The following is a 16,004-nucleotide window of genomic DNA, read 5'->3' as shown; positions in this document are numbered from 1 at the left end:
CTTAGTTTATATTGTTGTTTTTCTCCATGTGCCTATCTATAAATCTTCTTTTGCTCAGCTGTGTGAGAAGAATATGATGAGTTGACAGCTTCAGCAGGTAGACACAAGGACATGATAGTGAGAGTATAGTCAGTCAGTCATTCTATCTTCTCAGTGGACAGGTTTTGCCTACTGAAAAGAAGAACTCTGTCCTCTACTTTTTTGATACATTTTTATTGGGGCTAGAAATACCTGCAATGTGCTGTGTTTCGATCCCTCAAATTCAAATCTGGACCTAGAAGCCAGTTCCACTGGATTTAGAACTAGGAAATTAGGTGGGTGCAATTCATTATCAGATGGTGGTTCAGAAAAGAGAGAGAGACAGGTAGACAGACAGGGAGAGAGTGATCGGGTTCAGAAAAGAGAGAGAGAGAGAGAGAGAGAGAGAGAGAGAGAGAGAGATGGGTGTGGATTTTTTTAGGGGTTAGGGGTTATTACACCCACACAAAGGTGATGCCACTCGGAAATTCAAGGCATTATGAAGTGCTTGTCAAATTGTGAATGAGAGACTGATGAAGTGTGTACAGTCTGCGCAAAAAAAACAAAGCAGAGCTCATGCCTTTAAACATACAACTTTTTTCAAATCATCATTAGTCTCATGCAGCCTTACAATGTATTAAAAATCAAAACATACAGCCCAATGTTTGTATCACAACTGAAGTTGCATAGATAACTCTAAATGAATCATTCTTTGTTAACTGCTCAACACAGAAACGGCACGTGCGCAATAGTTTGGAGAAAATGTCCTTTCTATTTTATTCAGCTGTGTTCAATCGTATTCTTCATACTATAAAATAATATACAATAATGCCATGGAATTCTAAGCTAATCTTGTCTGCTAAATGAACTAGCCCACAGCCACATGGTATAGCCAGAACAGGGCCTAACATAAGGACAACTCAGACTATGCTCTTCTGTTCTTCTGAAATAGACCCGTCTAAAATAAACAATGGATTTATTGTAATGGTGTATATTACATGTATTTATGTAGACGTTCCAAAGGGCTGCATCCGTGGCTTGTAGGCTGTGCGTGGAAGGCAGGAGATGCTAAATGTGTTTATGTCAATTAAGTTAAGTCAATTACAGAGTTATTTGCTTTTGAAGTCACCGTCTGACAAACTTTCATGACCGCCACAGCCCCAGTTGTGACAGTAAATCGTATGTTTTCTGCCACTTAATGCAAAGAGCACATGATCATCATTCATAGTCAGAAAAAAAGGAATATGTAGATGTTAAATATATTTTATTTATCTGATATATATTCAAGCAATTTCTCCATTTCATCCCATTTATTTATTGCCCATCCCCTGCTCACCCAACCCCATCTTGTCCCAATTATCTACAGAATCTACAAAGATTCTATACTAAAAAATCTGCAAATAATCTACACTAAATTATCTGAAAATAATCTACACTAAATAATCTACACTAAATAATCTACAAATAATTTACACTAAATAATATACAATTAATCTACACTAAATAATCGACACTAAATTATCTGCACTAAATTATCTGCAAATAATCTACACTACTAATCTGCAAATAATCTACAGTAAATAATCTACAATTAATCTACACTAAATAATCTACAATGAATCTGCACTAAATAATTTACAAACAATCTGCACTCAATAATCTACAAATAATCTACACTAAATAATTTACAAATAATCTGCACTAAATAATCTACAAATAATTCTGCGCTACTATAGGTCAGTCATTCTATATTGTGTTACTCTAGACTACTTTCACTATCTACATAATAATGTTTCAAATGATTGCTAATATTGTCCTCTTCATCACTGTGCTATAGCCTAACAATACTGATATATTTGGCATCGTGGCTCCGTTAAAAGCATTACAATTCACAGTGATTGAGTGAGATGTGCATAGGTAGTTAGTTGGCTCTTATTTGTGGTGTACGGAGAAACCGCTCTGTGCCTATGCAGGAGACAGTGGTCTTTGTTGAAGCTGGTTATAGAAGACTATTCAGTCCTACTTTAAAGACTTTAGTCTTCTCTCTTTTTTCAGGAAATTGGTTGTCGTTGTGGTTTTTGTGACATCATCCGGTGTCTGCCTCTGTCGGTTGCCCTGCCGTCTGATGTTACCGTGGTGATGGAAGATTGTTCCATGCTCCCAGACGAGGAGTTTGATCGGTGATAGTAAAGGTAGATTCACACATCTGGAGAAAGGGAGGGAGAGGGAGAGGGAGAGGGAGAGGGAGAGGGAGAGGGAAAGGGAAAGGGAAAGGGAGAGGGAGAGAGAGAGAGAGAGAGAGGGAGAGGGAGAGAGATGGGGGTGCAGAGAAGATAGAGAGAGAGAGAGAGAGGGAGAGGGAGAGAGAGAGAGGGGGGATGGTGCAGAGAAGAGACAGTGCGAAACAGAGACAGAGAGGGGAGAGAGAGAGAGAGAGAGAGAGAGGGAGAGGGAGAGGGAGAGAGATGGGGGTGCAGAGAAGATAGAGAGAGAGAGAGAGGGGGGATGGTGCAGAGAAGAGACAGTGCGAAACAGAGACAGAGAGGGGAGAGAGAGAGAGAGAGAGAGAGAGAGGGGAGAGAGAGAGAGAGAGAGAGAGAGATGTCATACTTGGGTGAGAAATGACTGAGACTCTTTGGTACATTTGAACTATATCAGCAGACAGTTTTGCAAAGATATGACACTTGTCAGTAAAGGGTTGTGTTCCACATGGCTCCCTATTCCCTATTAGCCCTGGTCTAAAGTAGTGCACTATGTAGGGGATAGGGCTCTGGTCTAAAGTAGTGAACTATATAGGGAATAGGGCTCTGGTCTAAAGTAGTGAACTATATAGGGGATAGGCCTCTGGTCTAAAGTAGTGCACTATGTAGGGGATAGGGCTCTGGTCTAAAGTAGTGCACTATATAGGGGATAGGGCTCTGGTCTAAAGTAGTGAACTATATAGGGGATAGGGCTCTGGTCTAAAGTAGTGCCCTATATAGGGGATAGGGCTCTGGTCTAAAGTAGTGAACTATATAGGGGATAGGGCTCTGGTCTAAAGTAGTGCCCTATATAGGGAATAGGGCTCTGGTCTAAAGTAGTGAACTATATGGGGAGTTTACCGTGCTGCTACTGTTGACATCTCGATCTGGCCCCAAATATTTATGAACGGCTTTGCCTGATGTCCTTTGTGAATTGATACGGTGTATTTAGGTGAGCGGACACCTGGGGCGATTGATTTGAGTTGCCCTTCGTGCCCGCTCCCATACTTCTGTTTTTCTTTGTAAGCAGAAAATACACATCACTGATGTGTCAACCCTGAATACCACCTGCTGCTCATCTGTTGACCACCCGTCTGAGAGAGCGCTCAGTTTGCAGCTTTTTCCTGCTATTCTCCACATTTTTGCCATGTCTTATGTGTGTTCATGTGCTATCTGAGAGACCTAAATATCACAGCAAAATAAATGTGCTTTAAAAGAAAAACGAGCTAAAATCATTAGCTGACATGGGCTAGTACAGTGCCTTGCAAAATTATTCACCCCCTTGGCGTTTTTCCTATTTTGTTACATCACAACTTGTAATATACATTTATTTTTATTTGGATTTCATGTAATGGACATACACAAATTGCTGTGAAGCCAATAAATAAGATATGGTGCAACCAATTACCTTCAGAAGTCATATGATTAGTTAAATGAAGTCCACCTGTGTGCAATCTAAGTGTCACATGATCTGTCACATGATCTCAGTATATATTCACACACACTTGTTCTGAAAGACCCCAGAGTTTGCAACACCATTAAGCAAGGGGTACCACCAAGCAAGCGGCACTATGAAGACCAAGGAGCTCTCCAAACAGGTCAGGGACAAAGTTGAGGAGAAGAACAGATCAGTGTTGGCTTACAAAAAAAATATCCGAAACATTGAACATCTCGCGGAGCTGAGATTTAAATCCATTATTAAAAAATGAAAAGAATATGGCACCACAACAAACCTGCAAAGAGACCACCAAAACTCACAGACCAGGCAAGGAGGGCATTAATCAGAGAGGCAACAAAGAGACCAAAGATAACTCTGAAGCAGCTGCAAAATCGGAGAAATGCCAAAGGGGGTGAATACTTTCGCAAGCAACTGTAAATGTGGAGAAATATTTCTCTTCGGCTCACATTGTGAGTTAGGCTATAGGCCTTTGCCTGGATATTTAATTAGTGGAGTTGCCTGACGACTCACTACGAATTACGTTTCTAAACTGTTTTAATTTAGCTTCAAACTGATCATCCTACATGTCGTTTGTGCTGATGTCAAAATGAGGGGCGTCGATCAAAGAAACTACTTGGGATCGACTCTAACCAATCAGACTTTCAAAAACCAATGACGCGATTCATGATTTGTGTAGGAGGATGTGGGTGTGTCGGGTTACAAGAGAAGAGCACAGTGCAGGCAGACTGTCCATTAGACATAATGACCAACACAAACCACCCTCCTACTCGTAATTCTTGATGGCTATGGTTTTGCCACTGTTTTGATATTTTATTTGTTTAAAAATCTAAATGTATTTATCACAGGATACAGGAGCTGTAAAAATGGTACAGTGAAATGCTCTCAACAATTGCAGTACAAATATCAATGATTTGATGGAGAAAAAGAGAGGATTTTTTTCCTTCCTGAAAGCATCTCTTCGTGATGAGCGTCTAACTGCTAAATTGAATATAAATATATTCTAATTTGTATCAGGATGAGTATCGTAGACCTGAATCATAATCCACTCATAAGTATGGGTCTATCGCGCAATGGCACACGTATGCTGGTACGTACTAGTCCCAGAAACCTGTTAGCGGTTTCTAGATGAATTGACAGGTAAGTCGTGTTACTGTTGGCGTCACGATGGGTGAATTGAACGAATCCGTCTTTTAGACGTTACTTGTTGCTCTGGACGTTCTGCTAACGGACCCCGTGTGTACCCAATGATGGCAAAAGGAAGTAATCAGTTTGTTGGACGTATGAGTTTGAATGGTTAGCATTCTCTAGGTGTACACGATGTATCATGTTTATAGGATTTAGAGGACAATCTATCGCAGACCGCCAGATGTGTCTTGTTTTGATAACGGTCAGAATGAATAAAATGATAATCAGTCTGTTAGATCATGGATGTATGAAGGTAGAGTACATGCTGTTTGTATGAACTGACCATCATGTTTCTAGCCCCCCAGATGCCATGTGCCAGGTGCCAGGTGCAAGGTGCTAGGTGCCATGTAAAAGGTGCCAGGCAGTGTGTGTTGTTTGGGATTCCCGTGGGGAGAGAACACACATAGTGTAATTATAGCCCAGGCCAGCTACAAGGACGTCTCCTCTGCCAAGTCGTCATTATTAAGTCAACAGGTGTCATGGGTCCTCTTTGTGTTCTCTAACTCTGTAACAGATTGGATGTTGGTCTGTGTGCTTCCTCAGCGGCCTGCTACATGGAAATCAGACCTTCTGACTCTTAGACTCATCTGCGTTGTCAGATGACCTTTAATGACGAAAATATTTTGCCACAATAATGACAGTTACAAGATGTCTCCTGTGTGATTCTTCATGTGATAACTTAGAGAAGTGTGCTGATTGTAACATTTTCCACAGAACCTTTATTTATCTAAGTCAGTTAAGAACAAATTCTTAGCTACCCAGCAACATGCCAGCCACATAGAAATAGTGACAAAAAGCACAAATTTAATTCTAAACCTTTTTTGCTTTTATTCCCTGCTTGTATCCATGGTTACACTCAATACGGCAGTCGGTAACTTTGACTTGAGTAAGAACGTCCGTTCTAGTCATTCTACTTCTATGTACAGCCGGTTCTACACAATCAGCCGGTTCCCCCTCACAGGCTTACTGGCTGGCTGGATCTATGTCCAGACACTATCAGCCGGTTCCCCCTCACAGGCTTACTGGCTGGCTGGATCTATGTCCAGCCACTATCAGCCGGTTCCCCCTCACAGGCTTACTGGCTGGCTGGATCTATGTCCAGCCACTATCAGCCGGTTCCCCCTGACATGCTTACTGGCTGGCTGGATCTATGTCCAGCCACTATCAGCAGGTTCCCCCTGACAGGCTTACTGACTGGCTGGCTCTATGTCCAGCCACTATTAGCCGGTTCCCCCTCACAGGCTTACTGACTGGCTGGCTCTATGTCCAGCCACTATCAGCCGGTTCCCCCTCACAGGCTTACTGGCTGGCTGGATCTATGTCCAGCCACTATCAGCCGGTTCCCCCTCACAGGCTTACTGGCTGGCTGGCTCTATGTCCAGCCACTATCAGCCGGTTCCCCCTCACAGGCTTACTGGCTGGCTGGATCTATGTCCAGCCACAATCAGCCGGTTCCTCCTCACAGGCTTACTGGCTGGCTGGATCTATGTCCAGCCACAATCCGCCGGTTCCCCCTCACAGGCTTACTGGCTGGCTGGTTGACTAGCTGACTGACTGATGGAATGACACACTGGCTGGCTTCCTGGCTGACTGAATGCCTATCTGACTGCCTGGATGACTACCTGGCTGAATCTCTGGGTACCTGACAAAATGACTGTCTGACTGGCTGGCTTGCTGAATGAGGTTCCAGGTGCCAGGTAAGGCTTACAGACTGAGTTACTTAATGCCTGGCTGACACTCTGGGTACCTGACTGAATGACTTGCTGAGTGACCGGTTGACTAACTGACTGGCTGGCCTTTGTTTCATGTTTAGCCTATTTCACTGACTGACTGACTAACTGACTGACTGGGTACCTGGAGTTGGTTTAGTATTTATGTCCCAGGCAGACTGGCGTAGTGTGCTGTGTCTTTGACATTGGTTTTGTGTTTATGTCCCAGGCAGGCTGGGTTAGTGTCCTGTCTTTGACATTGGTTTTGTGTTTATGTCCCAGGCAGGCTGGCGTAGTGTGCTGTGTCTTTGACATTGGTTTAGTGTTTATGTCCCAGGCAGGCTGGCGTAGTGTGCTGTCTTTGACATTGGTTTTGTGTTTATGTCCCAGGCAGGCTGGGTTAGTGTCCTGTCTTTGACATTGGTTTTGTGTTTATGTCCCAGGCAGGCTGGCGTAGTGTGCTGTGTCTTTGACATTGGTTTAGTGTCCCAGGCAGGCTGGCGTAGTGTGCTGTGTCTTTGACATTGGTTTAGTGTCCCAGGCAGGCTGGCGTAGTGTGCTGTGTCTTTGACATTGGTTTAGTGTTTATGTCCCAGGCAGGCTGGGGTAGTGTGCTGTGTCTTTGACATTGGTTTAGTGTTTATGTCCCAGGCAGGCTGGGGTAGTGTGCTGTGTCTTTGACATTGGTTTAGTGTCCCAGGCAGGCTGGCGTAGTGTGCTGTGTCTTTGACATTGATTTAGTGTTTATGTCCCAGGCAAGCTGGCGTAGTGTGCTGTGTCTTTAACATTGGTTTAGTGTTTATGCCCCAGGCAGGCTGGCGTAGTGTGCTGTGTCTTTAACATTGGTTTAGTGTTTATGTCCCAGGCATCCTGGGGTAGTGTGCTGTGTCTTTGACATTGGTTTAGTGTTTATGTCCCAGGCAGGCTGGCGTAGTGTGCTGTCTTTGACATTGGTTTTGTGTTTATGTCCCAGGCAGGCTGGGGTAGTGTCCTGTCTTTGACATTGGTTTTGTGTTTATGTCCCAGGCAGGCTGGCATAGTGTGCTGTGTCTTTGACTTTGATCTATCTGTTCTAGTTGCGTAAGAAGAAGAAGCTTTTATTTACTGTAGTCTTTCATGAATCTTTAATGGAAAACACTTTAGATGGCAGAGAGAGGAGAGAACATCTTCCTTTTGGATGGAGTTACATTAGTGTTAGTATTGGGGTGGAGAAGAGGAGCTAACTGTGCCTGTGATCTAACATGACTGTCTGCAGTAGAGGTCGACCGATTTATGATTTTTCAATGCTGATACCGATACCAATTATTGGAGGACCAAAAAAGCCGTTGTCGATTAATCGGACGATTTTTATTTATTTATTTGTAATAATGACAATTACAACAATACTGACTGAACACTTATTTTAACTTGATATAATACATCAATAAAATCAATTTAGCCTCAAGTAAATAATGAAACATGTTCAATTTGGTTTAAATAATGCAAAAACAAAGGGTTGGAGAAGAAAGTAAAAGTGCAATATGTGCCATGTAAGAAAGCTAACGTTTCAGTTCCTTGCTCAGAACATGAGAACATATGAAAGCTGGTGGTTCCTTCCAGGAGTCTTCAATATTCCCAGGTAATATTCCCAGGTAAGAAGTTTTAGGTTGTAGTTATTATAGGACTATTTCCCTCTATACCATTTGTATTTCATTAACCTTTGACTATTGGATGTACTTATAGGCACTTTAGTATTGCCAGGGTAACAGTATAGCTTCCAGCAACACAACGACAACAGCCACCATCGAAGCAGCATTACCCATGAAGAGCAAGGGGAACAACCACCCCAAGGCTCAGAGCGAGTGACGTTTGAAACGATATTAGCGCGCTAACTAGCTAGCAATTTCACTTCGGTTATACCAGCCTCATCTCGGGAGTTGATAGGCTTGAAGTCATAAACAGCACAATGCTTGACGCACAACGAAGAGCTGCTGGCAAAACGCACAAACCACCGCTCAGTCAGATATTTGTATGCTTGTATGCTCAGTCAGATTAAATGCAATGCAGGACACGCTAGATCATATCTAGTAATAACTAGTGATTATGATTGATTGTTTTTTATAAGATAAGTTTAATGCTAGCTAGCAACTTACCTTGGCTTACTGCATTCGCGTAACAGGCAGTCTCCTTGTGGAGTGCAACGAGAGAGAGACAGGTCGTTATTGCGTTGGACTGTAAGGTTGCAAGATTGGATCCCCGAGCTGACAAGGTGAAAATTTGTCGTTCTGCCCCTGAACGAGGCGTTAACCCACCGTTCCTAGGCCGTCATTGTAAATAAAAATGTGTTTTTAACTAACTTGCCTAGTTAAATAAAGGTATAAAAATATATATTTAAAAAATCGGCAAATCGCCGCCCAAAAAATACCGATTTCCGATCGTTAAGAAAAATTTAAATCGGCCCAAATTAATCAGCCATTCCAATGAATCGGTCGACCTCTAGTCTGCAGATAGATAAAATAACACAATGCTACACAACACAGACAGACAGACAGACAGACAGACAGACAGACAGACAGACAGACAGACAGAATAAAACACTACAGACAGACAGACAGAATAACACAACACAGACATGCAGAATAACTCACTAATACACATACAGACAGACAGAATAACACAATACAGACAGACAAACAGACAGACAGAATAACACACTACTACACATACATACATACATACAAACAGACTAACACAATACCACACACTACAGACAGACAGAATAACACAATACAGACAGACAGAATAACACAATAGAGACAGACAGAATAACACAATACAGACAGACAGAATAACACAATAAAGACAGACAGAATAACACAATACAGACAGACAGAATAACACAATACAGACAGACAGAATAACACAATACAGACAGACAGAATAACACAATAGTACGCAACACAGACAGACAGAATAACACAATACAGACAGACAGAAAAACACAATAGTACACAACACAGACAGACAGAATAACACAATACAGACAGACTGAATAACACAATACAGACAGACATAATAACACAATAGTACACAACATAGACAGACAGAGTAACACAATACAGACAGACAGAATAACACAATACAGACAGACAGAATAACACAATACAGACAGACAGAAAAACACAATAGTACACAACACAGACAGACAGAATAAGACAAGACAGACAGACAGACAGAATAACACAATACAGACAGACAGACATAATGTGACTGTTGTTTTCAGAGTAGTAGGTTAATACTGTTTTCCAAACCTCACTGTGAGACAGACAACCTTCCCATGTAATATCACAGCTATGAGGATGAGGATGATGACCCCAGTATATAATCTCAATGAGGATGATGACCCCAGTACATAATCTCAATGAGGATGATGACACCAGTATATAATCTCAATGAGGATGATGACCCCAGTATATAATCTCAATGAGAATGATGACCCCAGTATATAATGTCAATGAGGATGATGACACCAGTACATAATCTCAATGAGGATGATGACCCCAGTACATAATCTCAATGAGGATGATGACACCAGTATATAATCTCAATGATGATGACACCAGTACATAATCTCAATGAGGATGATGACCCCAGTATATAATCTCAATGAGGATGATGACCCCAGTATATAATCTCAATGAGGATGATGACACCAATACATAATCTCAATGAGGATGATGACCCCAGTATATAATCTCAATGAGAATGATGACCCCAGTATATAATGTCAATGAGGATGATGACACCAGTACATAATCTCAATGAGGATGATGACCCCAGTACATAATCTCAATGAGGATGATGACACCAGTATATAATCTCAATGATGATGACACCAGTACATAATCTCAATGAGGATGATGACCCCAGTATATAATCTCAATGAGGATGATGACCCCAGTATATAATCTCAATGAGGATGATGACACCAGTATATCATCTCAATGAGAATGATGACCCCAGTATATCATCTCGATGAGGATGATGACCCCATAACCCATAATCTCACAGCTAGGACGATGAAGATGATGACCTTCGTATGTGGTTACAAAGGTAATAAGAAGCTCTGAGGATGGCTACTAAGGTTATAGAATGTGGTAAAGGCCCTGATTTATTTCCTCTTTGCCTAGTGCCTTCCTCTCTCCTACTTCTCTTCAGAGAGTTTTGAACCACACGTTCCTTTGTTCAATGCTGGCTGAAGACCTAACTAGCCAGTAACTAGCTAACACCAAACACAGATGAAGACCTAGCTAGCCAGTAACTAGCTAACACCAGACACAGATGAAGACCTAGCTAGCTAGTAACTAGCTAACACCAGACACAGATGAAAACCTAGCTAGCCAGTAACAAGCTAACACCAGACACAGATGAAGACCTAGCTAGCCAGTAACAAGCTAACACAAAGGAAGACCTAGCTAGCCAGTAACGAGCTAACACCAGACACAGATGAAGACATAGCTAGCCAGTAACAAGCTAACACAAATGAAGACCTAGCTAGCCAGTAACTAGCTAACACCAGACACAGATGAAGACCTAGCTAGCCAGTAACTAGCTAACACCAGACCTCTTGATAACAGCGTCTACTAAATTACTAAAATGTGAAAATGTTTGTGCATGTTTTAAACTGTTTGATCAAAGCTCCACAAGAAAACTACTTTCCAGATATACTTTCTGTATATGGCATTGGTCAAAACACACACACACTCTCTCACACACACACACACACACACACACACACACACACACACACACACACACACACACACACACACACACACACACACACACACACACACACACACACACACAGGGAGTTAGTGGTGACAGACCACTGTAATCAGTCCACTGAGTAGGCAACCAATTAAGTAGACGGGGAATCTAAAGGCTATTTCCTTATTAGTACCGCAATCAAATATACCCCCATAAATCTAGCTGTGTTAAAACACTGTTAGAGCTGGTTAGGCCTAAACACTAAACACACAGGCAGTGAGAAGTGGCAGCGAGTGTGTGTGTGTGTGTGTGTGTGTGTGTGTGTGTGTGTGTGTGTGTGTGTGTGTGTGTGTGTGTGTGTGTGTGTGTGTGTGTGTGTGTGTGTGTGTGTGTGTGTGTGTGTATAGACAAATGAGAGCAATGGTCTGGCTTTGATCAAACATTTTAGCAAGCACAGATTTTTACTTTGACATTCTAGTGTCTGTGTGTGTGTGTGTGTGTGTGTGTGTGTGTGTGTACCATAAATAGCGGCAATAGTGTTCCACTTCGTGATCTAGTAAAATACCGTTCAGCCATCACTCGGCGGCAGTGGGACCATTCAGCCATCACTCTGTGACAGTGGGACCATTCAGCCATCACTCTGTGACAGTGGGACTGTTCAGCCATCACTCGGTGACAGTGGGACCATTCAGCCATCACTCGGTGACAGTGGGACCATTCAACCATCACTCTGCGGCAGTGGGACCATTCAGCCGTCACTCGGTGACAGTGGGACCATTCAGCCATCACTCGGTGACAGTAGGACCATTCAGCCATCACTCTGTGACAGTAGGACCATTCAGCCATCACTCGGTGACAGTGGGACCATTCAGCCATCACTCGGTGACAGTGGGACCATTCAGCCATCACTCGGTGACAGTGGGACCATTCAGCCATCACTCGGTGACAGTGGGACCATTCAGCCATCACTCGGTGACAGTGGGACCATTCAGCCATCACTCGGTGACAGTGGGACCATTCAGCCATCACTCGGTGACAGTGGGACCATTCAGCCATCACTCGGCGGCAGTGGGACCATTCAGCCATCACTCGGTGACAGTGGGACCATTCAGCCATCACTCGGTGACAGTGGGACTCAACGCGAAAGAGGACATAGAAAGGTATACAGGTAGAAAGTGGAATACTCTATAAAGTGATTGTCATTTTTATGAACAATAGTGCCTATCCCAGTCCCTCGCCCAGTACTAGTAATGATGCTAAGGTACATGACAAATGTCCCCGTCTGATAGTGTACCACTGACCACAGCCCCTTAGTGTTCAATTATTAACACGGTACAACCAGACTATTTCCCAGACACATTACATTTCCCCCTTGAAGAGGTAGATCACGTTCCCTAACAAAACAAAAAAAAGGCAATTGTTACAGATGGTGTCATCTACGAGACACTAAAGTGCAGTGTTCTATGAAAGACACAGTGGAGGTAAACGCTGGTACAAGTTTAAAATTAATAAACCCCCAGCAGTTACACTAATGAACAAACCAATCGGAGATTACTCTCATCACGAAACATATAGTTATCTGGGCACATAAACTCAGCAAAAAAAAAAAAGATGAAGTCCTCTCACTGTCAACTACGTTTAATTTTCAGCAAACTTAACGTGTGTAAATATTTGTATGAACATAACAAGATTCATCAACTGAGACATAAACTGAACAAGTTCCACAAAATCAAAAGTAACAGTCAGTATCTGGTGTGGCCACCAGCTGCATCTCCTCCTCATGGACTGCACCGGATTTGCCAGTTCAGCTGCGAGATGCTACCCCACCCCACTCTTCCAACAAGGCACGTCCCAGACGTGCTCAATAGTATTGAAATCCGGGCTCTTCACTGGCCATGGCAGAACACTGACATTCCTGTCTTGCAGGAAATCACGCACGGAACAAGCAGTATGGCTGGTGGAATTGTCATGCTGGAGGGTCAAGTCAGGATGAGCCTGCAGGAAAGGTACCACATGAGGGAGGAGGATGTCTTCCCTGTAAAGCACAGCGTTGAGATTGCCTGCAATGACAACAAGCTCAGTCCGATGATGCTGTGACACACCGCCCCAGACCATGAAGAACCCTCCACCTCCAAATCGATCCCGCTCTAGAGTACAGGCCTCGGTGTAACGCTCATTCCTTCGACAATAAATGCGAATCCGACCATCACCCCTGGTGAGACAAAACTGTGACTTGTCAAGGAAGAGCACTTTTTGCCAGTCCTGTCTGGTCCCAGTCTGCCAGTCGATGGTGGGTTTGTGCCCATAGGCGACGTTGTTGGCGGTGATGTCTGGTGAGGACCTGCCTTACAACAGGCCTACAAGCCTTCAGTAAAGCCTCTCACAGCTTATTACGGACAGTCTGAACACTGATGGAGGGATTGTGCTTTCCTGGTGTAATTCGGGCAGTTGTTGTTGCCATCCTGTACCTGTCCCGAAGGTGTGATGTTCGGATGTACCGATCCTGTGCAGGTGTTGTTACACGTGGTCTGCTACTGCGAGGATGATCAGCTGTCCGTCCTGTCTCCCTGTACCACTGTCTTAAGTGTCTCACAGTACGGACATTGCAATTTATTGCCCTGGCCACATCTTCAGTCCTCATGCCTCCTTGCAGCATGCCAAAGGCACGTTCACGCAGATGAGTAGGGACCCTGGGCATCTTTCTTTTGGTGTTTTCAGAGTAAGTATAAAGGCCACTTTAGTGTCCTAAGTTTTCATAACTGTGACCTTAATTGCCTACCGTCTGTAAGCTGTTAGTGTTTCAACTAACTTTCCACAGGTGCATGTTCATTAATTGTTTATGGTTCATTGAACAAGCATAGGAAACAGTGTTTAAACCCTTAACAATGAAGATCTGTGAAGTTATTTGGATTATCTTTGAAAGACCGGGTCCTGAAAAAAGGGACATTTCTTTTTTTGCTGAGTTTACGTTTAATGTTGCTGGCGAGTGTGGGGGGGAGGACAAGTTAATTAGGTTCTCTGTGAGTATTCAACAATGCTTGATATGATTAACATTTCCCCTCTGCATGTCAAAACGAAGCTAGAAGCTGTGAGAGAGGTGACCCTAGAAAAGATTCAGCATCTTCTTGCAAACATGAATATCCCACAGAAAGTTCTAACAAAAGTCAATTTAAGCGGTGAAAAAGTGGCTATGCTTAAAAGCACTCACACCACACAGGATGTTGTTCTTCCTGAGTCAAAGAGATGCGTGTTTAGGTGTCCCGAATATTAAGTAGATGTAACCTGCTACAGGACATGCTCAACAGTGATGATGTGACAGTTAGGGAACTAACCAGAGCCTCCCTCCTTCTGGATCTACAGGGGAAGGAAAGTTCCAGAACAACTTCCTGGACTTCAAGAGGAAGGCCAATGGACAATTGGACAGTTTTGCTGCAGGCTTTGGAGTCCAGTCAGACTGGCTGGACCTCAATGACCTGTGCAACAGGACTGGAGCTCAGGTGGACACGGACTGATATGCAAACTGAGCCAGTGACTTTTCTCTGATGCAGTTGTGGCAGATCGCAGTGTTCTTGTGGAGGCATTATGGAACACCTCATCTTACATCCAGGACAACACTCCTTGGTGTTAGAGAGATGCAGCTACTGTAACACTGGAGGCTGCAGGGGAAACTCACTGCTCTGGACTGTGCTGATGACTCTGTCTCCCATTCCATGTACCAGAATGCTCCCATTGGTGAGGACGTTCTCACCTTTACCGTGAAAGCGAGGTTGCAAGTTCTACCAACAAAATATAATCAGGTACTCTGGTACCCTTAACATCGTGGCCCATTTTGTATTCTACATGAGTCAAATGTAATGGGGGTCATTGCCCATGTTGTGAATGGCTGCTGTTCATACAAGGATTGCAGAAACAGTGTTGTGTAAAAAGGAATATTATGTGTTTTCCTGTTTGCCAAATAAGCCAGATATTGTTGTTGTGGGGGGTTGGCCAGGGGGAGGTGCTCATGTTGTTGTGGGGGGAGGCCAGCGGGAGGTGCTCATGTTGTTGTGGGGGTTGGCCAGGGGGAGGTGCTCATGTTGTTGTGGGGGTTGGCCAGGGGGAGGTGCTCATGTTGTTGTGAGGGTTGGCCAGGGGGAGGTGCTCATGTTGTTGTGGGGGTTGGCCAGGGGGAGGTGCTCATGTTGTTGTGGGGGTTGGCCAGGGGGAGGTGCTCATGTTGTTGTGGGGGTTGGCCAGGGGGAGGTGCTCATGTTGTTGTGGGGGTTGGCAAGGGGGAGGTGCTCATGTTGTTGTGGGGGTTGGCAAGCGGGAGGTGCTCATGTTGTTGTGGGGGTTGGCCAGGGGGGGTGCTCATGTTGTTGTGGGGGTTGGCCAGGGGGAAGTGCTGATGCTGTTGTGAGGGGGGTGCTCATTTGACAGCTGCATTGATCAGGCAGAGAAGCTGCTTAAATACCAGCCCCTCGTGTCACGCTTGGACAGCCTCGGGTGGAGGTGCAAGCTGGCTGGAACAGCCTCGGGTGGAGGTACAAGCTGGTTGGAACAGCCTCGGGTGGAGGTGCAAGCTGGTTGGAACAGCCTCGGGTGTAGGTGCAAGCTGGCTGGAACAGCCTCGGGTGGAGGTGCAAGCTGGCTGGAACAGCCTTG

The 16,004-nt window shown here is 44.0% G+C and overlaps 1 protein-coding gene across 1 annotated transcript in view; it reads right to left on the bottom strand.

Annotated features, from left to right (window-relative positions):
* Nucleotides 1-1,749: 1,749 nt before the first annotated feature.
* Nucleotides 1,750-16,004, bottom strand: part of LOC139369951 (amphoterin-induced protein 3-like) — a 39,000-nt gene continuing 24,745 nt past the window's right edge. Inside the window, exon 4 of the mRNA XM_071109234.1 lies at nucleotides 1,750-2,224. Coding sequence (XP_070965335.1) covers nucleotides 2,147-2,224 — 78 coding nt within the window. The 3' untranslated portion in view covers nucleotides 1,750-2,146. The remainder of the gene's footprint in view (nucleotides 2,225-16,004) is intronic.

Source organism: Oncorhynchus clarkii, chromosome 17 (genome assembly GCF_045791955.1).
Source record: "Oncorhynchus clarkii lewisi isolate Uvic-CL-2024 chromosome 17, UVic_Ocla_1.0, whole genome shotgun sequence".
In the NCBI taxonomy this organism is placed as follows: domain Eukaryota; kingdom Metazoa; phylum Chordata; class Actinopteri; order Salmoniformes; family Salmonidae; genus Oncorhynchus; species Oncorhynchus clarkii.
The sequence above is the reverse complement of the archived record's forward strand: the minus strand, read 5'-3'. Positions and strand labels throughout refer to the sequence as shown.